General features: G+C 47.2%; 1 protein-coding gene across 6 annotated transcripts in view; it reads left to right on the forward strand.

Moving 5' to 3' along the window:
- The window catches only part of MYO5C (myosin VC), a 115,684-nt gene that overhangs the window by 35,548 nt on the left and 55,107 nt on the right, over positions 1–25,029 (forward strand). For 5 of the 6 annotated variants that reach the window (XM_074394234.1, XM_003941618.4, XM_010352387.3 and 2 more), the window contains 13 exons: positions 1,874–1,955; positions 5,060–5,200; positions 6,876–7,001; positions 9,105–9,188; positions 10,551–10,685; positions 11,112–11,209; positions 12,679–12,765; positions 13,254–13,365; positions 14,144–14,355; positions 16,951–17,116; positions 18,989–19,135; positions 20,861–21,025; positions 22,637–22,730. In XM_074394234.1, coding sequence (XP_074250335.1) covers positions 1,874–1,955; positions 5,060–5,200; positions 6,876–7,001; positions 9,105–9,188; positions 10,551–10,685; positions 11,112–11,209; positions 12,679–12,765; positions 13,254–13,365; positions 14,144–14,355; positions 16,951–17,116; positions 18,989–19,135; positions 20,861–21,025; positions 22,637–22,730 — 1,649 coding nt within the window. The remainder of the gene's footprint in view (positions 1–1,873; positions 1,956–5,059; positions 5,201–6,875; positions 7,002–9,104; positions 9,189–10,550; positions 10,686–11,111; positions 11,210–12,678; positions 12,766–13,253; positions 13,366–14,143; positions 14,356–16,950; positions 17,117–18,988; positions 19,136–20,860; positions 21,026–22,636; positions 22,731–25,029) is intronic. The other variant, XM_010352386.3, reaches the window with a different exon arrangement.

The following is a 25,029-nucleotide window of genomic DNA, read 5'->3' on the forward strand; positions in this document are numbered from 1 at the left end:
AAGCTGAAGCTATGAGCTTCAAGGTCTGAGCTGAAAGAGGGCCGGTGACTCCCTGGCCTGTCATGTCTTTATATCCTTTGGACCCAGAGTTGGAAAAGCCTGGGTCTACGGGTCAGACCCCTGGGAGTGAGCGCTGTAGCATACCAGTTACGTGGCCCCAAGAAAATCACGGAACCTCTCCAAGCCTCAATTGCCACATCTACAAGATGGGGCCTCTCTTGCAGGGGGATTTTGAAGATGAGATGAAAGAAACTATGTTGTGCAGGCGCCTTGAAAACCATAAGCACGATTCCAGTGCCAACTGTTAGCATAGCCAATGTGCTTCTGGCATTTTAAGTCACAGATGTAGGTCTTTCCATGGGTCCTAAACTTCAGATCTTTGTGCCCAAACATAATGCGTTGATGTTTGACATTTTGCCGGGTTCTAAAAAGCTCTGTCCTTGGCCCCAGCTGTAGGCTGCAGAGCTCAGTGAGACCCTTTTAAATCTCCCCCAGGCCTACCCCTGGCGTTGCTCCCATGAGCAGACCAGCCTCCGAATCTCTGAGCAACTGAGGCTGCGTGTGGAATGGGGCTGTCAGGGCTGCTATGAGTCACCTTGGGGCTGTCTAGGGGACAGTCCAGGTTCTTACCCGGCCCAGGAATTCCAGATGGAGCCAAACCAGCTCAGTCAAGTGAGACTCCTGGGGACCCGTGGTTGGAGCTGGCAGGAACCTCTCAGGATTAGAGTGATTCAGGATGAAGCTTTGGAGGCACCAAGCACTGGGGTCGAATTCCATTTCTGGCACCACTTGCTGGCTGCAGGTCCTCACCACGGGCACCCCTTCTCTGACCCTCCTGTGTGGGAGGCACAGGAGCCCTTCATATGGGGCGGTGTTAGGGTTAAGGGAGGTGAGATGCATAAACGCTGACACCTTAAAGCGCTCAGCAAGCCTCCTTCCAGCAGGAGCTCATCTGGCCAGGTGGTGAATTTGGTGCATCTGTTTTGTACGGCCCATACCATGTTTTGCAGACTGGGATCATTTACTTAAAAGTCCCAGTTTTCTGACTTTTCTTGAGAATCAGGTGATCTAACATCCTGGCCCCTCATTCATTCATGGCCACAGCTGGCAGGAGCCGAGCAGCAGCTGCCCCTCGGTCCATCCTGACGGCTCTGGGCCCCATGCGGCTCGCCGTTGTGCGGTATCCATCCTGCTTCCCAGGTCTGTCCCCAAGGGCTCCTCTCGGTTCTTGAGCCTGCAACTCCAAGGCAACTGCAGAGGCAGCTGATGAAAATCTGGACATGGAATCCAGCCGTGTCTGTCTCATCCCTCACGGGGCGTGCTGGGCTGTGGGAGATGAAATGACTTTGCCCTTTTCCTCCAGGAACTATGAAAGCAGCCCTGAGGAAGGCAAAGTGTGCTGCAGTGGTGCTGCTCCTCCCTCCACAGACGAGGAGAGGACAGGAAACCACACTGCCTTCTCATTGGAGGCACGGGCCTCCGAGGCAGCTTCGCAGCTAAGTTCTGACGCAAGCTGTGTGACCTTTGGCAAGTTTCTTAAGCTCTCGGTCTTATTTTCTGATCTATAAAGTCAGAATAATAATGCCAATGTTGCTGCTGTTGTGTGGACTACATCATATTGTTACATGCCTGTTTTATGGCCTGGCTTGGGGTAGGTGTTTTATACCTATCAGATTCCTTCCAGGGGACGAGCAGGAAAAAGGTTATTTATAAACTGACTACCAGGATATCATTAAAACCAGAAGCTTTGAGGGGTACTTAAAACTTGTAGATGACAGCAAACGTTTAAGCTTCTAAGTGTTAAAAATATCTCTAAACAAATGCATATGTCCTACTTCAGGTTATATTTTAACTTGTTTAAATTTTATTTCAGTTTTGAAACCTTTGACGTGAACAGCTTTGAACAATTTTGCATCAATTACGCTAATGAAAAACTGCAACAACAGTTTAACATGGTAGGCGACCTTTCTGCCTTCTTAACTAGTTCTCAGCCGCGCGCGTGCGCGCGCGTGTGTGTGTGTGTGTTCATGGAAAGAGGCATTTTTCCTTTAGGTTTTGAATTTTTATGCAAGGAGCCTCATGCTGGGTAACTACACCACCTTGTGGCCAAATCTTGAAATCACACCCTCTCATCTATTTCATCTGTTTTGAACCACCTGCCAAACGCATGAGCCTTGCTGCCCTTCTTGGATACAGACCCTCTGTGCAGCCAGACAAAAGTACTTAGTTGGTTGCCTGAGACCTCCACTTTCTTTCTAGTCTCTCTGACTTTGAAATTGCTGCTTTCTCTGCCTTAACCCACCTTCTCCTGTTTTTCCCCATTGCTTTATCTTCATCTGGCCAACCCCAGCGTGTCTTTTGAGATCCAGCTTCCCTGAGAGCCTTTTGTGACACCTCCTGGCCTCTCCCTGTGTGCTTCCTTATCACAGGCTTGTCACATGGAATTATTATTATTTGCATGCATGTCTCCAAATAGACTTGGTCACCTGGAGAGGCCGGGACTGGCACTCTTTGTCTCTCTCAGCCCAGTGCTTATCTCGGCGCATGCAGCACTAAACAGCAGATGGCCAATGGATTATGGGAATGAGTTTCTCCAGCCTTAATTTAGAACAAGACATATATGGTACCTTCCTGACTACCGCTAAGATGAAATGTGTCTTCCCATGGAAACAGACTGGAGATGGATTCCAATTTTTTCCCCACTGGGAAGATTTATTTATTCAAAAGACATGGAGTGCATATTGTGTATACCAGATAACAAGTTAATTGCTGAGATAGAGAGATGATTAAGGCAATTTTTAAAATGTTGACTAAATGCCACTTTTGGCTGTTTTGGCATTTGTTATTGCTATGTCTATTAAATACAGTTTTAACCTCTTAAGTAGTTTTCCTAAATGCAGGAACTATATTGAATTCGCTTTTGAATTCCCAACAGTACTGATGCCTGTCTGCTCCTAACAGAAATCAATGAAATTAAAAGTTGATTGGATATCATTCTACAATTGGCTTTACCATGAAACTACTCTCATGTTTTTATAATTGCCTCCTTAACATTTGTATTTGGCTCTGTTTCTGAAAAGCCATGAAATTTAAAATGCTTTTTACTAACTCACATTTTCCTTTTAGCTTCCATCCTAAACTTCAGCTACGTGTTCATGAGAAGAATTTTGATTCCAGTTCATAATAGAAATCACACTTGAATATCCTAACAGTTACTTCAGGGAAAGGCTATACCTTTGTTAGTGTTCAGTCTTATTCTCCCTCAGAACCCCTGAGGAAAAATAGCGTGATGTCTTGGAGAGCGTGGGCTTTGGCTCAAACTAAATTGGGTTTGAATCTCAGCTCTACCACCTCCTCCCTCTGGGACCCTGGGCTCTCTGAGCCTCTGTTTCCATGGTTTAAAAATGAGTTATCATTACACATTGTACGCATGTGTCAAAATATCAGATCTGCCATGTAACTACGTGCAACTATTATGTATCAATTTTAAAAGAGTCAATATTGTGAGAAGACCTAATATGGAATCCTACTCAGAAGTTTCTTTTTTTAACCCAGAATTAATATATAAGCATTAAATTTCATTCCATTATAATTTTTTATTTCTTTAGCAGTTGCAAGGCTTTCCTGGAAGTTTAACATTAGTAATTCCAGCTGAGGTTTATTCCAAGTACCTATTCAGTATATCTCACCTGAAGTCAAACTCTCCTTGGCTGCTGCCCTGTCCCCTGGCTGCAGTCCCGTGCTGCTCCCCCACAGCTTCACCTTAACCACAAAGTGACATGTGTGCAGATGCCTTGCCAAAAATCACAAGTCAGAGGCTGCAGTTCTATTTTTGCTTTTCTCTCCTCTCCTGTTCCTCTTCCTCTTCCACTTCCACCTCCTTCTCCTCTTTTCACCTCTTCTCTTCCTCCTGAGTCATCTGTCAATGTGTACATCCTCCCAGGATGGGTAGTACCTTCCAGTTTTGGCACAGAAAGCTTTGGTTAGGACTCTCCCGGTCACCAGTCCCCCTCGTCTGCTGCCATTGTCCCCTGCACCTGATGCCCCCAGGAAGTTCAACAGTAGCAAGTGTAGAAGTGCTGGCACCACCTTCCCCTCTCGGCCCGCTTACCCTCCACGTGACTTTCTGTGGTCAAGTCATGCCACGGACCCCGTGTCCTGAGCCTGACGTTCATCCTGACCTTTCCCCTTCCCATCCTTGTTCCCAAGTCCCAGCCACCAAGAGCATCGGGCTGAATTGTTGTTGGTCTCACTCCCTCCAGTCTTGTGCTCTTCTAAGCCATCCTCCAGGTCTCATCTTAACCCCTCCACCCTCCAGTGGCTCCTCACTGCTCCTAGAGAAAGGCCATAAGCCCAGAATTCTCTAGGGAGGGCGTGAAGGTCTCGTGTGGTCTGACTCTTTGCCACCGCATTGCCTCCTGTCCTATTTTTTCTAACCTGCTTGAGGTGCGTTTCTCAAGTGCCCATTGAGCTTTCACGTGGTTCCCACTGGGATTCCTCCAATGGGAGGCTTTTCTTCTTGATGCCCCCCAACCACCCCCGCCACCTGCCAGCCAAACTTCCTTTCATCCTCCATGGTAAACCTGAGTACATCCTCTGGGAAGGATACTTACTGCCCGAAGAGGTAGAGCACAAAGATCTCTAAGCAGTGGGTTTCTCCCACTGGCCCCGCAACTAGCATTCTCAGGCAGCTGGCACGACCCAGCCAGGCTGCATTAGGCCAAAGAGGCTAGATTTGTCCTTGGATAGCTGCTAGCGGGAGGGGGCCCTAGGACCACATTGAGTACCATGTGGTGCTGGTGGTGACATAGGCTGGCCCAAGCGACATTCTAGGAGATGGGGACCCACTCAGACCAGGTGGGAAGATGACAGCTAGACCTGCTTTAGGAGCTCTGTGGTATTGATCATCATATGGATGTGGTCTGTACTTCAGGGTCCTCGTGTTTGAACAAAAACATTACAGATCAACTCTTTACATTTTCCAAATGCTTACGTCCTGCTCTTTGGAAACACATTTTAATATTCTGTTTTACTTTCTGTATTAACTTTGGATTCCCAGCATGTCTTCAAACTGGAACAAGAAGAATATATGAAGGAAGATATCCCCTGGACACTGATAGATTTCTATGACAATCAACCGGTTATTGACCTGATTGAAGCAAAAATGGGAATTTTGGAGTTACTGGATGAAGAATGCTTGGTAACTTTTAAGAATAATTGTTTTTCTCCACTTTTAAGTAGTAACAGATGAGCATTTTGCAAAGCCATTTTTTTGAATTGTGCTTGTAAGGTCCTGATGTTTACCCAATTGGTTGGGTATTAATGCTGGGATGGCATCCACAGCAGGGACCCCAGAGGGCCTGCCAGGCCTCCCACCTCAGCCTGCGTAGACCACCCCTGCGGAGCTGCACCACCTCTTAAGTGTCATCCGACACAGAGGTGGACTCTGAAGCTGTCCCAAGGTGTATGTAGAAGTAGGCACAGAAATAGCAGGTGACTCCACTCCAGTTGTCGGTGACTAATGAGAACTGAGTTTTCTTTTATATCCTGGTCCTTGTGAGTCATCAGCTATAGCTGAAAAATCAACATCATATGATTCACTGCAAGAGCTCTCTAGGAGTTTTCTTCTTACCATTTCCCTCTGGGAAACTCTGAAGTGGGCAGCCTAACAGTGTCTCTCATGGGGCCACAAGAACAAATAATCCCTAGGAGAATAGTAAGGTTTTGGGATTAAAGGATTTTTTTTTTTTTTTTTTTTGAGACGGAGTCTTGCTCTGTCACCCAAGCTGGAGCGCAGTGGTGCGATCTCAGCTCACTGCAACCTTCACCTCCTGAGTTCAAGCAATTCTCTTTGAATCAGCCTCCCAAGTAGCTGGAATTATAGGTGCATGTCACCAGGCCCAGCTAATTTTTGTATTTTTAGTAGACATGGGGTTTCCTTCTGTCTAATAAAAATCACGTGTATCAAGAACAAATTCCTCAACTAGCCTAGTACAAGGAGATATGCCCTTATTTCAAGGAGTGAGTTAATTAGGAAGTAAAACAAAAGAAACGCTATTTTCCTGAGTTAGGGGAAGGGGAGGACTCTATTCAGGTGGCAGTCTTTTCCCATTCACCTGTGAATAAAAGTCATGTTTGTGTAATGGAAGCCACACTCTTTTTTCCTGAACCTTTAGACTTCTTGAGGAAGAAGTAAAATACTGCCTATTTCATAGAAATAAAATTCTTCATTCTGAAGTTATTCTGCGGTGATTTCTATTTAAAGTCTTGTTCTTCTAAAGGAACATTGATGTATCCATTAAAATATCACCTCAAATACCCCACAAATATATCTATAATTATTATTTGTTAATTAATAATAATTTTTAAAGTGCCCTAAAGACTAAGATCAAGGACAAATTAATGCCTAAAGTTGCCTTTTAAAAAGCCTCTAAGGCCAGGCACAGTGGTTCATGCCTGTAACCGCAACACTTTGGGAGGCCAAGGTGGGTGGATCATCTGAGGTCAGGAGTTTGAGACCAGCCTGGCCAACATGGTGAAACCCAATCTCTGCAAAAATTAGCCGGGCCTGATGGCAGGCGCCTGTAATCCCAGCTAGTTGGGAGGCTGAGGCAGGAGAATCGCTTGAACCCAGGAGGCAGAGGTTACAGTGAGCTGAGATGGTGCTGTTGCACTCCAGCCTGGGTGGCAGAGCCCGACTCCATCTCAAATAAATAAAAATAAATAACATTACATAAATAAATAAATAAATAGCCTCCGATTGAGAGCATTTAACTCTAAGGTGCCAAATCTTCTTGGTTTCTTAGAATTAGTGCTTTTTCTTGCCTGTATGAATCTCTAGTTTTCTTACTTGCTATTTGGTTTTTCTTTTCCAGTTACCACATGGAACTGATGAAAACTGGCTTCAAAAGCTGTATAATAATTTTGTCAACAAGAACCCTTTGTTTGAAAAGCCTAGAATGTCGAACACATCCTTCGTCATCCAGCACTTTGCTGATAAGGTACTGCGAAGGTCTCCAGCAATGCTGTCTACCCAGAACCAGCACAGTCTCCAGGAGCAGGCAGGCTGGGAACGTTTCTAGTCAGATTCAAGTCATACTTGCCGTGTAGCTTTGATGAGTGCGTGTTTAATGGTTCCTGATTCGCTTTTATGACAAAATACCTGAGTTTCAACGGCACTACTTTAAAGACGAATGTGTTGTTAGAAGACTTCACTTCTGATTTTTAATTTCCTGTGAATTTATTAACCTCTTACCAGTTTGTTTTCTGTATGAAGTTGTGATAATCAAGACAGCATAATTCTTTCCTATGATGAAAGCTGTATCTTTTTCTGAAGTTCTTTTTGATTAAACTGGACTGTATTACAGTGGTAACCTAGGTTAACTCGAGATGATGATGGGTTTTCTAGGTTATCTTTGTGCTTTTTTTCATCTTTTGTATCTTTTTTCTTTATATGTCTCCTTTTTCTTTTTACTATACAAATGTGACTTCTCTAAAATGAAAAATTTTTGTTAAAATCACATCACTGAAAGCTTAGAAATCAGAAGGTAAAAATCGCCATAACCACCTGGCCTCCATGCACATTCTTACTCGTTTTCCTTTCTCTCTCTTTTTTTTTTTTTTTTTTGGTGACAGAGTCTTGCTCTTGTTACCCAGGCTGGAGTGCAATGGCGCAATCTCGGCTCACCGCAACCTCCGCCTCCTGGGTTCAGGCAATTCTCCTGCCTCAGCCTCCTGAGTAGCTGGAATTACAGGCACGCGCCACCATGCCCAGCTAATTTTTTGTATTTTTAGTAGAGACAGGGTTTCACCATGTTGACCCGGATGGTCTCGATCTCTCGACCTCGTGATCCACCCACCTCGGCCTCCCAAAGTGCTGGGATTAAAGGCTTGAGCCACCGCGCCTAGCCACTTGTTTTCCTTTCTTAAGGGAGCTCATACTTCCTCCCACGTCCTGGTTGGGTGTTGCCCTCGTGGCCCAGCCTAGTGTTAGGGCTCATGGGAATGGCTCGTGCTTGTCTGTGTTTATTGCAGAGACCGGTGTTGTGAGTCAGAGCTGGTCACTCCCAAGTGACTGGTGGTGGAGGGAGGGGACAGAAACCTGGAAAGCTGTGATCTGGCAGAGTACTGTAAATATAGGATTGGCTGGGCATGGTGGCTCACACCTGTAGTCCCAGAACTTTGGAAGGCTGAGGCGGGAGGATTGCTTGAGGCCAGGAGTTCGAGACCGGCCTGGTCAACATGATGAAACCCTGTCTCTACTAAAAAATACAAAAATTAGCCAGGCTTGGAGGTGTGCACCTGTAATCCAAGATACTCTGGTGGCTAAGGCAGGAGAATCGCTTGAACCTGGGAGGCGGAGGTTGCAGTGAGCCGAGATCATGCCACTGCCCTCCAGCCTGGGTGACAGAGTGAGATCTTGTCTCAAAAAAAAAAAAAAAAAGGATTGAGATAGCAAACCACCATGGCAACCTCAGATTCAAGCAATTCTCCTGCCTCAGCCTCCTGAGTAGCTGGGATTACTGCCATGCACCACCATGCCTGGCTAATTTTGTATTTTTAATAGAGATGGGGTTTCTCCATGTTGGTCAGGCTGGTCTCAAACTCCCGACCTCAGGTGATCCACCTGCCTCGGCCTCCCAAATTGCTGGGATTACAGGCATGAGCCACCTCACCCAGCAAGTTCTTCTATCCTTTCTACCATATTGATGTTGATTTAGGAAAAGATGTCTGTTAGAACCCAATGAACACCACTGAGCTTTTTCCTCCGCCTGGTGGGCTTCAAAGGCAAAGGGCGCCCCAAGTCAGGTGTTATTGTATGAATTGCACGTACCACAGGGAGCAACTGGGCCTCTGTGGCCAGAGGGAGCCGACAGGTGAGTGCAGAGTGATCAGCAGTGCATGAGAAATCCAAGTGGTGGGAGAGAAGACACATTCCCAGCTTATACATAATAGTCTGCTGCCGTGATGCACACAAACCAGACCTCTTTTTGTAAGACTGCCTTTATAGCCTTTTTATTAATCTTTAAAAAGAGATGGAACTTGTACTTAGGTGCTATCTTCTTTGGCTTCTTTGAGAATAATTAATTGCTTTCTTTGTATAGGTAGAATATAAATGTGAAGGTTTCCTTGAAAAAAACAGAGACACCGTCTATGACATGCTGGTTGAAATCCTGAGAGCAAGCAAGGTCTGTAAAGTCCTAGGGGCAACTAAAGTTATTTTATAATTCACGTGGATCTAGATGTATATGAGGAAAGAGTAAGGAGAGAGAGAGAGAGTGTGTGTGTGTGTGAGTGTGTGTGTGTGTGTGTGTGAACTCTCTGAACAGTGGTAAGTTGTAGCTCGCAGATACAAAAAGATAACTATTGCAGATGACAGGAAGGACAGCTAACACAATCATTAAAGAATCACAATTCCAGCCAGACGTGGTGGCTCACACCTGTAATCACAGCTCTTTGGGAGGTAGAGGTGGGTGGATTGCTTGAGGCCAGAAGTTTGAGACCAGCCTGGCCAAAAAGGCAAGACCCTATGTCTTCTAAAAATACGAAAAACATTAGACAAATCTTTGGATCTTTTATGACCTTTTACAAACATACATCTCATTCTTCTTTTTTTTTATTTTTATTTTTTTTTATTTTTTGCCAGAGTTTTGCTTTGTCACCTAGGCTGGTGTGCAGTGGCACAATCTTGGCTCACTGCAACCTCTATTAAAAAACATTTGTATTTTTAGTAGAGATGGGGTTTCACCGTATCGGTCAGGGTAGTCTCGAACTCCTGACCTGCCCGCCTCAGCCTCCCAAAGTGCTGCAATTACAGACATGAGCCACTGTCATTCTTCTTTTAATCAAGTAAAAGGTGTGTGGTGACATACCTGTAGTCCCATCTACTTGGGAGGCTGAGGTGGGAAGAATGATTGGCTCTGGGAGGTGGAGGCTGCAGTGAGCCATGATGGCACCACTGCACTCTAGCCTGGGCAACAGAGGAAGACCCTGTCTCAAAACAGAACAAAATACGAAATTCACTCTGATAGAAGGTAAGACATTCAAAGAAATGACTGAAACAAGGCAGAACATAGTAAGTGCTTTAAAAGAGGTACAAATACAAGATGAAGATGATTCAGAGAAGTTGGGATTAATTCATTCATTGTGAAGGGGGTGGGGCTGGAAAACATCTTAACAGATTCATGGGTAGGGTTTGGATCTGCAAGGGTGGGAATGTGGAGTAGGAGGGAGGAGATTCCAGGTGTGAGCCAGGCATGGAGGTGAGAATAATGTTCCACTTTCTGACACAGTGATACCCACGCAGAGCGATACCCACACAGAGATACTCACACACTTTTCTTCTCTGTTCCTGTTCCGGGGAAAGAAGCCATGGGCTATCCCTAGGGAAGATGATCCTCTTGTGGAATTGAGATTTGGCCGTAGGCGGTAGTGAGGTTGTTTTCCGCCCACTAGTGTAGCTGGGTTGTTGTCACCATTTATGTGGCTTGTATGAGTGAGGACTGCGGACAGTTGCTTTTGGACCTTGAGATCCTCTCTGTTCTTTCCAGTTTCATCTCTGTGCCAGCTTTTTTCAAGAAAATCAAGTTCCTCCTTCTCCTTTTGGTTCGATGATTACAGTTAAATCCGCCAAGCAAGTCATCAAGCCAAACAGCAAACATTTCCGGACCACTGTGGGGAGCAAGGTACTGAGAAGGTGTTTGAGAGCGAGGGGGCTGAAGGCAGGGCCAGGCCCTGGGGAGCCAGGGCACTCAGACATGGACGGACACTGGGGCTCTTCCAATCTAACATGCGCTCCGCTGCAGAAAGTTCATCGTCATCATCCTTCCACCTCCAAGGCAGCACGCGCTGGAGCAAACCACATTTGTGCACAATGACATGGTTTATTAAGTTCTCTGCTGTTTGGGAGTATTAGAGAATTGTTCTCTCCAGAACAGGAGAATATGCTGATAAACCACAGTCACGGACTGAAACCTTTCATAATAGATGTTTATGTGCAAAGTTAACTTTTCGTCCTGTCGAGTAGCTTAACAAGGTTGAGCTGCTTTTTACTGTGATGTAAGCAGTAAATTATTTCAGAGCCACGTTTGATCTCCAGCTTTGTTTCCTAGTTCCGCAGCTCTCTGTACTTGCTCATGGAGACCCTCAATGCGACGACACCACACTACGTTCGGTGCATTAAGCCAAATGATGAGAAGTTACCCTTTGAGTAAGTGTTCTTACACGACACACAGTGAAGATGCGGGGAGGCAGTATCTGCCATAAAGTTGGAGAATTTGCCTCCAATTGTCTTGAACTGTACCCTGTTTCTAGGTTTTTTTTAATGATTCAGAGCAATGCTGCCGTTTCCATAAAATGTTAGCCTCTCTGGTTAAACCCCCTCATCTCCAGGGCTAAGCAGAAAGGCTAGATTTGAAAAAAATCATACAACTAAAATTTTTGAGGCCGGGCGCGGTGGCTCAAGCCTGTAATCCCAGCACTTTGGGAGGCCGAGGCGGGTGGATCACGAGGTCGAGAGATCGAGACCATCCTGGTCAACATGGTGAAACCCCGTCTCTACTAAAAATACTAAAAATTAGCTGGGCATGGTGGTGCGTGCCTGTAATCCCAGCTACTCAGGAGGCTGAGGCAGGAGAATTGCTTGAACCCAGGAGGCGGAGGTTGCGGTGAGCCGAGATCGCGCCATTGCACTCCAGCCTGGGTAACAAGAGCGAAACTCCATCTCAAAAAAAAAAAAAAAAAAAAATTTTGCAACTGCACCAGATCCTTTTACTTGATTAAAAGAAGAATGACAGTGGCTCATGCCTGTAATCCCAGCACTTTGGGAGGCTCAGGCGGGCAGATCACGAGGTCAGGAGTTCGAGACTACCCTGGCCGATATGGTGAAACCCCATCTCTACTAAAAATACAAAAATTAGCTAGGTGTGGTGGCACATTGCTGTAGTCCTAGCTACTCGAGAGGCTGAGGCAGGAGAATTGCTTGAACCGGGGAGGCAGAGGTTGCAGTGAGCCAAGATTGTGCCACTGCACACCAGCCTGGGTGACAAAGAAAAACTCTGACAAAAAAAAAAAGAAGAATGAGATGTATGTTTGTAGAAGGTCATAAAATATCCAAAGATTTGTCCTGCCACATGATGGCATGAGGCATTAGGCTTGTTCTCAGGTGCCCTATGGAAGAGACCCAAAGTCTGTGAATGTAAGATGTAAAGAGTCCCTTGTAGCTTACTAGAGCTGAAAGAGGCACCTGAAGGGGGATGCATTGTCTATGGAGGTGGGGAGTGTGTCTGTGGGTCACTAGGTGGGTGAGACGTAAGCTGCAGAGCCACCTGCTGGGTGTTTTGTAAAGGAAATTCAAGTGTCAGTGGGTGCTTGGGCCAGGCAAGCTAGCATATTTCTTTCTACCTGGTTGTCGTTTGAAGCTCAACCCAAAGGCCAGTTCCCCCAAGGCCGTTTCCCTGCCGCCTCCATCAGAGTCAGCTGCTCCTTTCTCTATCGCACTGCACCTTGCTGGACTATGTTGCAGAGGGACTATTTTTCTTGGTCATGCAACAGAAACTTATTAAGTCTCTGCCGGATACTTGGCATGGGGCCACAGTCTAGGCAGGTCTGCTATGCCTGTGTAGCGGCATATTCAGCAATTACGATGCCATAACACATAATAACATTGTCTTCTTTAAGATTTGACTCCAAAAGAATTGTTCAGCAGCTGCGGGCCTGCGGCGTGTTAGAAACGATTCGCATTAGTGCACAGAGCTACCCTTCCAGGTATGTTGTCCATCCTTGTTTTGGGGGGAAAATGCCCGACTTTAGAGCTGTGCTGAGAACCAAGGATGTGGCTGCCACATACTTTTTGTCACATACTTTCGGCTTCTGTAAAGTGCCCCCAGGACTTTCCCACTGCCCTTTGGGAAGTCCAGAAGAGGGTGAGAAATAGGCTTTGTAGGGGACAGAAGCCACCAACACCTCCTCACCCCATCACTGCATCTCAGCTGCTGGTGGCGGCCCCACTGCCTTTCCGGGGTGCTGGGGAAGACACTGAGTGGGAGAAGGAGGACGATTGCTGGGGCAGACAGGTGTGCTCGGGGTGTCTTGGTGTCCCAGGCAGGCGGGGTATCAAAGATCAGTGCCATCATCCTCAGGACAGATTCCACCACCTGTGCCCTGTGACAACAGTGGCAGGTAGGGCAGCGGAGTCCCCTGACACAACATGCTTCCTCTGACACGCCTGGCTTTGATCCCCTTTGATTTTCCAGGTGGACATACATCGAGTTCTACAGCCGCTACAGCATTCTCATGACCAAGCAAGAGCTTTCCTTCAGCGATAAAAAGGAGGTGTGCAAGGCGGTTTTACACAGATTCATCCAGGTCAGTTTCCTCACACCTCCTGGGATCGTGGTCTCCTTCCTGGAAGCACGTCTCCCAAACGTGCTGTTTCATCTTTGTGTCGGACTCTCAGGACTGTAATCATGAACACCTGAGAAGAAAGAAAAGGTGCCCCGAGCATTTATCTGCTAAGGAGACCATAGCAGAGCACTCCCTGGGCCGTGAATCCCCGTGGGGAATCCACGTCGGAACCCCGGCCTTCCCAGTGTCCTCGTGTCCTTTGTTCTCTCATGATCTAATCCCGTCCTCTGTGGACCAGGCTCATAGGATATGGTCAGCTAGGGTTGTCGTTGAGTCACGTGGCTCCAGGAATGGTGCCCAGTGTGGATTGACGTCATTGCTGCAGTGATGAGGTGCGATGGGAACGGATGGGGAGTTCCAAGGTCCAGCAAAGGCGGTGGTGAAGAGAACCCAGAATGAAGACAGAAAACCAAACTTCCCCAGTTTCTTCTACTCTGATGTGGAGACCACGTGAGAGCAGCTGAGGTTCCCGGGAGCCCAGCTGAGAATCACTGCACGTGACCCTCACTCCCCTTCTCACTCATAGATGGATTCCACAGCCTAAGTCCCATTTCTTTCTCCAGTGTGGCTTTAAACAACTCAAAGGATGCATTTCTAGATCACAATGTGAATTTTGCTGCTCTAAATGGCAAAATAATAACACTTCTGTCACCTTTGAGTTCCTAAAGGTCTTTTCCAATATTACGCGATAGAAAATCTGAAAGATTTTAATTCTGACTCTATCATTTCTCTCTTCCAGGATTCTAATCAGTACCAGTTTGGTAAAACCAAAATTTTCTTCAGAGCCGGACAAGTGGCTTATTTAGAGAAACTTCGACTGGATAAACTGAGGCAGAGTTGTGTGATGATACAAAAGCACATTCGTGGCTGGCTCCAGAGGAAAAAATTCCTCCGGGAGAGACAAGCCGCCCTGATAATCCAGCAGTACTTCCGGGGTCAGCAAACCGTGAGGTATGTTGGAGTCAGGAACACATGTGGAACTGTGGGGCTTTCTGTGCGGATCATCTCCGGGGGGAGCAGCCATCAAGGACAAAGGACCTTTCTCCTGTGACCCAGGGTGCAGCTGTGCATGGGTGCCGTTTGTGGTCACGACCGTTGAGGCAAGAAGGGTTCGTCTCTCAGGGGCAGGTAGTGCTGGCTCTGCCTGGTGTCCGCGTGGTGAGCTGAGACCCAAGGCCCTGAAGGGAGGAAGCCCTGGCGAGGGTGCTACTAAGGAGAGTCAGAGTTCTGGAAGCCCAGGGAGAGGCCCAGGGCTCCTTTCCTGTGGCAATTGAAAATGCCAAAGACCATCAAGGCCCTAGTGAAGAGCCAAAGGACAGATGTCAAGAATAGCCAGTGACTAGCCTGCCTGCAACATTGGAGGGTACACCATGGCAGAGGGGGTCCCTGGCAAGGCCTGGCAGCAAACCCATTGCACAACCCGTAAGGAGGAAGGCTACAGCGGCCCCAGCCGAGCGGAGGGCTGAGGGGAGGGTCGTCTACCAGTTTTGCCGATCCTACCTGCCTCAGGGGTCCTGAGAGTCCACACGACCCTGCTAGCCCACTGAATGACCAGGGTCATTCTGGGACTTTCGGGGCTTCAGTGTAACTGCTGGAAAGCATGAGACCAGCATGCTCCTAGATAAACTGTGTGTTTCTCTCTGCCTGCCCTGCTCCTTCCTTGGGATGCTGTGAGGATGCTTGAGAAGGCCGGCATTTAGGGTTAGGCTGCGTCTGTGATCCTGACTTCTTCCTGAACTTGAGGCTGGCCTGTGGTGCCGTCTGGCCTCTGCATGACCAGCATGGACACACGGCCAGGCTGGCTCACCCCCCTGTGCTTCCGGCTCAGCTGATAACAGCAGTCTCTAGAGAAGGAAACCAGTTATCTTCCCTGCCAAGGCCGTGCTTCCTTTCCATGTGGGTCTCACCAGGGCCTGATTATCCTGCCCTGCTGGCCTCTTACCTGTCCCATTCATTGCATCCCACTGCTATCCCCAGGTTAGGCTCACGGCGTCACCTGCCTTGCACTCTGATGGCACTGTGCTCCACCTGCCACGTCCCTCCCATCTTCCTACATCAGAGCCTGCTTGAGCCACTGCTCTGCACCTGCCTTTAATCCATCTAAAGGCCCCTGTTTCCTATAGAATAGCATTCAGTCTCTGATGTGGTATTCAAAGCCCTCCATAGCCTGGGTGCATCCATAAGAATGGAAGCTCCATGAGGACAGGGACCACACTTGTCTGGTCATCCATACCTAGACCTAGCATGGTAGTTGTCATAGTAGGTGTTCAACAAATATATATATATATATATATATATATATATATATATATATATTTTTTTTTTTTTTTTTTTTTGGAGACAGAGTTTCACTCTTGTCACCCAGGCTGGAGTGCAATGGCGCGATCTCGGCTCACTGCAACCTCCGCCTCCCGGATTCAGGCAATTCTCCTGCCTCAGCCTCCTGAGTAGCTGGGATTACAGGCACGCACCACTATGCCCAGCTAATTTTTGTATTTTTAGTAGAGACGGGGTTTCACCTTGTTGACCAGGATGGTCTCGATCTCTTGACCTTGTGATCCACCCACCTCGGCCTCCCAAAGTGCTGATATTACAGGCGTGAGCCACCGCGCCCGGCCCAACAAATATATTTTTAAAATAACAAATGGTGCCCATCTATTTTTCTAACCTCACTGAATACTGATTTTCTTCATGCATCTTATTATTCTATGGATTCCGAAAAAACTCCTCTGAGTATTTCAGGCACTGCTGGGCCTCCGTGCCTTTACTCACGCTGGTCCCTCATTCTGAAAGCCTTTTCCAGCCTCTGCTGTGTGCAGACATCCCACTCCATCAAGGGCTGGCTTGTATCAGCTCTTCCCAAGCAGAGTAACCGTTTTTTCCTCTCTCACACATCTTGTTAGTTGGAATTTTACTTTTTCTCTTTCTTCGCCATTTGTTAGTCTTTCTGTACATGAGGCTGTGAACTCTAAAGGCAAGAACATTATCTTCACCTCTAGTCATTTAGACAGGGGCAGCAAATTTTTCCGTAGAGGACCAGATAATAACTATGTAAGGCATTGAGGGCTTGCAATCTCTCCTGCTGCCATGCCATGAAAGCAGCCACGGGTGAGGTGTCAATGTGGCTGTGTTCCCGTAAAGCTTGAAAATGGCAGGTGGCAGCCTGAGTTGGCCCACGGGCCGTCATTTGCCAGCCTTGATCTGGAGGCTCCAGCATGATTTCCTACATGAATGAATGAGGATACGAATGAGCAAGTGCAGCGCCAGTGCACAGTCTCATCGTCATGGTCTCTGTGGGCACCTGAGTGGAGGTGAGTCAAATGGCCTGAATAGGAAGAGTGAAAGTTCCCATGTGGTTCCTCAAGGAGAGGGAACTGGGGATTGGCCTTGAGTAGGCATTAGGATAAACACTCCAGAGTTTAATGAGGAGAGGTGCAACATATTTGAACCTTCCTTATTAAACACATGCTAGCCAAGCCTGCAGCTCTGTTATGGAAGTTGATGCTCTGTGGATAACAGACTCACTCTTCATCCTTGTTAACCAAGGAAAGCTATTACTGCAATGGCCTTAAAAGAAGCCTGGGCAGCCATAATCATTCAGAAGCACTGCCGTGGATATCTTGTTCGCAGTCTGTATCAGCTGATTCGCATGGCCACCATCACCATCCAGGCTTACACCCGAGGATTCCTGGCAAGGAGGAGGTATCGAAAGGTACAGCCAACCTCTCTGTAGAGGAGGGAAGGGTGTACGGGCCTTCCTTACTGAGAATGAAATAGGGCCCAGGGAGAGACTCCACTATGGGCAAACTCACTTTGCACAAAATGTCAGCCAAGCCAGAAAGGAGATTCTGCCAGGTGCTGTGGCTCATGCCTGTAGTCCCAACTAATCAGGGAGCTGAAGTGGGAGGATCCCAAGAGCCCAGGAGTTCGAGGCTGCAGTGAGCTATGATCACGCCAGTATACTCCAGCCCGTGTGGACGACAGAGGGAGATCCTGTCTTGAAATACACACACACACACACACACACACACACACACACCCCCAGTAGGACTGTTAGTGTCTCTTGAAATACACATACACACACACACACACACAGACACACACACCCCAGTAGGACTGTTAGTTTCTCTTTCTCTCAGTTGGCCCCAAAGAAACCACACCAAAGGAAAGTATATTTTAGGCCAATAATGTGCAGGCTGTACCCCCAGCAGACCTCATCTAAAGCAGAGACTGAATGGGGAAAGAAACTTTAAAAGATCAGCACAGTGCCAGCCCACAGACTGGAGAGAGCTCTCACACCCAGATGGGATGGGCCAGCGTGCTCCAAATCCAAAGAAACAAATTCAAAGTAATGTAAAATTGAACCAGTTTTGTACATAAGCTATTCGAGATTGCTCTAGCACTGAGAGCACAATGAGATGGCACTTTTAGAGGCAACAGCTTCAGACCCAGTAAAGGGTGATTAGATGAGTTTCATATGGCAAAAACATAGTTTTCTTTCTTTCAGGGAGGCAGGAGAGCAGTAAGTGTTCAACACAGGGGTATATGATCCATCCTGTGAGTGGGTAGGAAAGGGGTTGAGATAGGATACAAGTTTGGTCTCAGAGATTTCACCGTCTCAATTTTGTCACTTCTGATGAAAAAAACAAAACAAGTTTTCCAAAGATACTTTAAAGCTGAAAGCCTGAACAGTATATTTTGGGGGTTTCTTTCTGGCTAACTCCTGGAATCACCTTTTTTTTTTTTTAGTATTTATTCATTTTTGAGACAAAGTCTCACTCTTGCCCAGGCTGGAGTGCAGTGGCACAATCACAGCTCACTGCAGCCTCAACCTCCAGGGTTCAAGCAGTCTTCCCATCTTGGCCTCCTGAACAGCTGGGACCACAGGCATGAGACACCATGCCCAGCTAATTTTTCTTTTTCTTTTTTTTTTTGGAGCGAATGGATCTCTCTCTGTTGCCAAAGCTGGTCTTGAGCTCCTGGGCTAAAAGGATCCTCATGCCTTGGCCTCCTGAGTAGCTAGAACTACAGGTACATGCCACCAGATCTGGCTAATTTTTAAATTTTTTTGTAGAGATGAGGTATTGCCATGTTGCCTAGTCTGGTCTTGAACTCCTGGCCTCAAGTGATCTTCCCTCTTGGGCCTCCCAAAGCATTAGGATTACAGACATGAGCTATAGGCCTGGCCCTAGTACAACTGTTTTGATGCTCAATATGACAAGTACATTTTGAAATACCTAGTCTTTGCAAAAAAAGAAAAGAAAAAAGAAAGTTATGGCAGAGACCAATTTCTCGGGACACAGGTTTCTCATACCATTTTTTACCAACAATAGTAAGACTGTTTTTCTGCATAAACACCTTCCCAGAGACGAGGGGGTTCTAGGATGAGAGTGTCTGTTGATACACATCTGCTACAGGTATGCTTTGGTTATTGTTTGAAAAGTCTAGGTGTGATACGGCTCTGCAGGTTGGCAAGAAGAAACTCACTTTCTACACTATGGCAGTTACATCTTCCAGCGCTGGAGGAGTTGGTTAGAGGAGGAGTTGGGGTCCAGTTTATATTTCACAAAATCTTGTTTTAAAGATGCTGGAAGAACACAAGGCTGTGATCCTGCAGAAATACGCACGGGCGTGGCTGGCCAGACGCAGATTCCAGAGTATCCGACGATTCGTGCTCAACATTCAGCTTACTTACAGGGTCCAGCGTTTGCAGAAAAAGTTGGAAGATCAGGTAGGTGCTCATAGTGTATCTTTTATGTCTACGTTTTCTTACGTGGGTGTATTTTGTTCTGGAGCAGTTTCTTAGCTGTGCTATTAGTATGTATGCCCATGTTAGGAGGTTCACACAGTTTACATGGACCCTGTGAGCTAGGAAACAGAAGTGCACTGTAAGGAGTTGCTGCCTGTGGTGGCATAGGTTGTATACTGCACAAGTGTGCCTACCTCAGATAGCAGGTGGGGCTGAAATGCAGCCTGCCTCCACTTATCAAGGCAGGTGTCCTGTGTGAAGCTGTGCTGCCTTGAGGCAAAGATACCTCCTAATTTGCACAAAGATGCTGTCTGCATGCCAAACATGCTGCCTTGGGATCGCATCAGCTCAAAGGAGCTGCCAGTTCCAATTTTCCCACAGGTGCCTTAGGGTCTGGCTGCAGCCCTGCCTAGTTTGGGAAGATTCCCCATACCATTCCCACTGGTAGGAAAAGAAACATCCATATGCTTTCAGCTGGTGGTGAGGGCTATGGAACACACAGTGTCCAGATCCATAAAACTCACTCCCAGGCCTGTCTCAAATAACCCTGAGGCTCTCCTAGGGTGAGCTTTAAACTTAGCCCTAAGCTATACCACAGGGCTCTTGAATGAATGAGTGCATGTGTGAACAAATAGACTTGGAGTCAGGTGGGTTTCCCTTCTTTGTGCTGTTGCATAACAGGCCTGCATGCTACACAGTTTGTGCAGAATAGCACTTAAAAATAGTCATGGCCAGGCTGGGTGCGGTCACTCACGCCTGTAATCCCAGCAGTTTGGGAGGCCGAGGTGGGCGGATTACCTGAGGTCAGGAGTTTGAGATCAGCCTGACCAACATGGAGAAATCCCATCTCTACTAAAAACAGCAAATTAGCCGGCATGGTGGGACATGCCTGAAGTCCCATCACTCAGGAGGCTGAGGCAGGAGAATCGCTTGAACCCAGGAGACAGGTTGCAGTGAGCCAAGGTCGCGCCATTGCACTCCAGCCTGGACAACAGCAACGAAACTCCGTCTCAAAACAATAGCCGCAGCAATGCCTGGCGGGAGTCCCGGTGCTGCCTGAGCTCCATTTTAGGTGTGTTCGTTTGCAGGACTGTCACAGCAAAGTATCATTGACTGGGTGGCTTAAACAACAGAATTACTGTCTTACAGTTTGGGAGGCTGGAGGTCCCATATCAAGGTATTGACAGGGTTGGATTCTTCTGAGGCCTCTCTCCTTAGCTTGTGGGTGGCTGCCACCTCCCTTCATCTTCACATGGTCTTCGCTTCTTGCCTGTGTCTTAATCCCTACTTCTAAGGAGGGTAATCACATTGGAGTTGGGCTCACCCTGAGGGCTCGTTTCATTCAATTCCCTCTCTAAAGGCCTGCCTTCAAATATAGTGATATTCTTAGGTTCAGAGGTTAGAACTCCAACAAACAAATTTTGGGGGGCAAAGTTTGGCCCATAATAGTAGGGTGGTCCTGGTTCTCCAGGACTGGAAATGTCCCATGTTAAAATAGCCACCAGTTTGGGAAGACATGTACCCAGCAGCATCTTGCCATGCTGGTTTCACCATGGAGAAGATCAACAAACGTCAGTGCAGTGATAAGTGTGATCAGTGTAAAGCAACTGCTCAGATTTGGATTCCGTGTCAAAGACTGTGAGAATTAAATGGAACAGCATCTCTTTTTGGATAAACCTCTAAACATCTGGATTTTCTTTTCTCTAGAACAAAGAAAACCATGGGCTGGTGGAGAAGCTGACCAGCCTGGCTGCCCTTCGAGCTGGGGATGTGGAAAAGATTCAGAAGCTGGAAACAGAGCTAGAAAGAGCAGCCACCCACAGGCAGCATTACGAGGAGAGGGGGAAGAGATACAGGGATGCCGTGGAAGAGGTCAGCCACGGGCTTGTGAGCCGGGAGGGAAAGACGCGGACTCTCTGTGGAAAAGAGGAGCCCTGCAGGCTTTTCCTATGAAGCGGATTTCTGCAGAGCACATCAGATTTTGCTTTCAACTTCCATTACCAAAGGGAGCCTCCCTTTTAGGAAAAGCGAGATCAGCGCATTCAAGTCTAGGGGAAGGGAGGGGGTTAATAATTAGAAATGCACCATAGGTTTTCTTTTTCGAGTTTTGCAAAGTGATGAAAGGCCCAAAGAGCTCTGGCCGGCCCCTTCCCTTTCTTCCAGATGACCTTAGTTCCCTGTGACTTGTCTTTAAGATCTGTGCCCTGGAAACATCTCCCCCTGAACAGCAGTGCAAAGCTAGGATAGGGTTTTCATCTCCGCTGTAGTGAAAAGAGCAGTCAGTGTAAAAACTAGATGGCCTAGATTGAAATCTTGCCTTTGTCTGGCTGGACAGCCTTGGCTAAGTCTCTTACCCTCTCTGAATTTTAGTTTCCGCATAAAAAAAATGAGAATAACAAAAAAGGGCTGACAGAATTGTGAGAATAAAATGGTCAGATGAAATACTTTAGCCAAATGCCTATGGTGAGTCCCTGCAAAAGTGTGAGCTAGTGTGTTCTAGGAAGGTGGTCTTTATTACCATTCACGCTGCTACTTTTTTTTTTTCTTTTTTCTTTTCTTTTCTTTTTTTTTTTTTTTTTTGAGAGGGAGTCTCTGTAACCCAGGCTGGAGTGTACTGGCATGATCTTGGCCCACTGCAACCTCCACCTCCACGGTTCAAGCGATTCTCCTGCCTCAGCCTCCTGAGTAGCTGGGATTACAGGTGCCTGCCACCATGCCCAGCTAATTTTTTGTATGTTTAGTAGAGGTGGGGTTTCACCATGTTGGCCAGGCAGGTCTTGAACTCCTGACCTCAAGTGATCCGCCTGCCTTGGCCTCCCAAAGTGCTGGGATTACAGGCGTGAGCCACCGCACCTGGCCTCCGCTGCATTTTCAAAGTCTTAGCACCCAGGTTTGGTAGCTTGGAGGCCCAGAAGACATCCCTTTGCCCTCCCCATGACCTGGTGCTGGGTGCACCAACACTGCTGCCGTGGGCATCAGCAGCTGCCCGTCACCATCAGTCAGCACCACGGGGCCTGCTGCCAGCCCAGCAGACACTTTACCAGGAGAAGTTGAAATGATAGGAATTCTGCTGTGCTCACACATCCTTCCTGAGTCGTAACAATTGCAAAGTGTGAATCCCCTTTAGGCCATCAACTGCGTAATCATAGCATATTCGATATATAAAGTCGCCTGGCTACTGAGAAGCTCTGCAAAAGGAAGAGGTCTGTCCTTGACATCAAGGAGCCTCTGGATGTATCCTTTCTCCTTGTTTCAGCCCTCGCTTACTGGGTCAGGAATAGTGTCACCTTTGAAGCCACATTTAGCCCTTGCATGTGGAACTAATGGCAGCATCTTACAGTGGGCCGGTGCTGGCTGTTATCTAGGGACAGGAGCTGAGAAAAAATAAACTAATTTAAGAATATACATCTTTTGCCAAGGCAATGGTGACATCTCGAAGTGAGGTTTTCAAAAAAGTTTGCTTTTCCCCCTTCCCTCTGCTAGAAATTGGCAAAGCTTCAGAAGCATAATTCAGAACTGGAAACAGAGAAAGAAAAAATACAGCTGAAGCTTCAAGAGAAGACTGAAGAGTTGAAAGGTAAAGCTCCGGGGGCTCACAAATCCAGACATTCACTGATTTGCCACTTGGTAAACAGTGTTGGGGGTGACCGGTTTTGAACCAGGGGTCTCTGGCTTACACTTAGTTTAGCGAGACAGTCTTCACTCTGCAAGGAATAACTACACTTAAGTCGTGGTAACTTTGCCCTACAGATTCATCTATTTTATTTCCATCTTTTGTCAGACAGCACAGCAGTTCCCCTCTGGGCCTCAGAACCTCCTGGACCCTTTGCAAAGTACAGATGGTCAGACCATGAGCCCAGAGCTTTTGTGTCAGAAGATGGGTGTGTGTGTGTGTGTGTGTGTCTGTGTGTGCACATGGGTGTGTGGTGATGTCAGAGGTGGTTCAGACATCTGTAATTTAGAAAAACTTTATGGTGATTCTGATGTACCATCAGGGTAATGCCGCGGTCATGTTTGGTCTCACCAAAGATTTGCAGAAAACATTTCGACCTGTGAGAGTTAGCCCAAGTGACACCCATGTCCTCTGCCACTGTCCTGCCCTGAGTGAAGGGCAGACCCTGGAACCAGTAGGTATCACTTCCTTTAGGGGTGTGGCACAGCTATGCTTAGCCTCGTTCCATCCATTTGGGCTTTCCAGCTCAAATTCAACTTGACGGTACTTGCTGTATCCCAGAAGAGGCAACAGGCCACAGAGCCTGGCAGTCCCTGACCAGATGGGTTTAAATCACCACTCTCAGTGATCTTGTCTAGGGATCTCTTCCTTAAGCTCCAGTGGGGGCAGCAGGGGCGCGAGGGTTCAGGCCCGGGATTCTACTCGCACCTCTGGCCCAGCAGATGGGGGATATGACAGGACCCAGGGGAGCGCAGAGCCCCGGGAGTTCTGGGCAGAGTGGGAGGGGTGAATGTTGATGAAGAGGGAGTAAACCACCTGATACCAGGCACTGGGGCAGGGAAGGCCGTGCAGGTGCTGACAGGAGCAGGACATGCCCTCTCATTCCAGTGCTGTGAGCCCTGCACCCTGTCTCTATAGGGCTGATGGTGTGGGCACAGGAGCCATGTGAAAGTCAGAGATGAACAGGAGCAGGTCAGGTCTGGAGTAAACCTTGAACCTGAGTTAGGAAAGGGTTTCCCAATCTCCACCCTTTTTATTGCAGCACACTCCTCTTGGGTAGTTGTTTTGAGGGTTTCCCCCCTAATTTCAAGTAGAATTTCCCACAAGGACATTTAAATTCTCAGGAATATAACATGAAAATTATATTTCTGAGACCATGTCATGTTTGGATAAGTAACTTTATATCCTCTTCCAAAAAGTCCATGACAACTTTCAACCTAATAATTATAAGCTGCTTATCCCGCATGCCTCCCGCTACATGGCAAGCAGTGTTTTCTGAACTGCACCAACCTTTACCTACGCTTGTGACCTGTGACCCACGGGTGCTATCAAATGGTATTTCCCCTTTTTGAGATTCCAACTTAACCTGAACATAACCCCGTTCCTCTTAGGAAGTAAATCACATTTGAGCAGCTTCTTCAGCTCATTTGCAAATGGCCCAAGATGGTAAGCACCAGAATTAAAGCCAATGCTTTTGGTTAATTGAAAGTTGAAGTTATATCAGATGTGTTGGTTTCTTCCAAATTAAAGCTTGAGCACTTCCCCCGGTATTTCCTGGCTGCCTTACAACCTTCTGAAGCAGTCATTTTGATTCAGAAACATTTAACACAGTTAGACAAACTATTAAACCATTGGCTTAAAAAAAAAAAAAAGTAATTTGGAGAATTGCTATCGACACTACACCCCAAGGACCCCTTCTGGGGTGGGGCTCAAGAGCTCGACGATGACATGTCAGCTCCGTGCAAACAGAGACATCACCGTTGAAGACGCTGCATTGCCCGTCTCCCGTTTTGATGGCCCTGTGGCATATGGGTGTGTTGGGTATGTGGGGTTGTCACAACCACGGAATGTCCTGCCCTTCAGCCTGTAGACTTTGTGTTTATGACTCTTGTATTTCAGTGTTAACAGCTGTCTTTTTTTGTACTTCCTCTTCCCCAGATGAAGACAAACACTTAATTATTTTCTCAATTATCACAGTTGGTTCTCCGCTTTGCTTGCTGCCGTCCCACCCCTAGACAATTGGCGATGTTTGGAGACAATTTTGGTTGTCACAGCTGGAGCAGAAATGCTACTGGCTTCTAGAGGATAGAAGCTGGGGATGCTGCTCAAAATCCTGCAATGCATGGGACAGCCTCTCTCCACAGCAGAGAGTTATCCAGCCCAAAGTATCAATAGTGCCAAGATTGGGAAGCCTTGTCACAAA

Source organism: Saimiri boliviensis, chromosome 2 (assembly GCF_048565385.1).
Source record: "Saimiri boliviensis isolate mSaiBol1 chromosome 2, mSaiBol1.pri, whole genome shotgun sequence".
NCBI lineage: Eukaryota > Metazoa > Chordata > Mammalia > Primates > Cebidae > Saimiri > Saimiri boliviensis.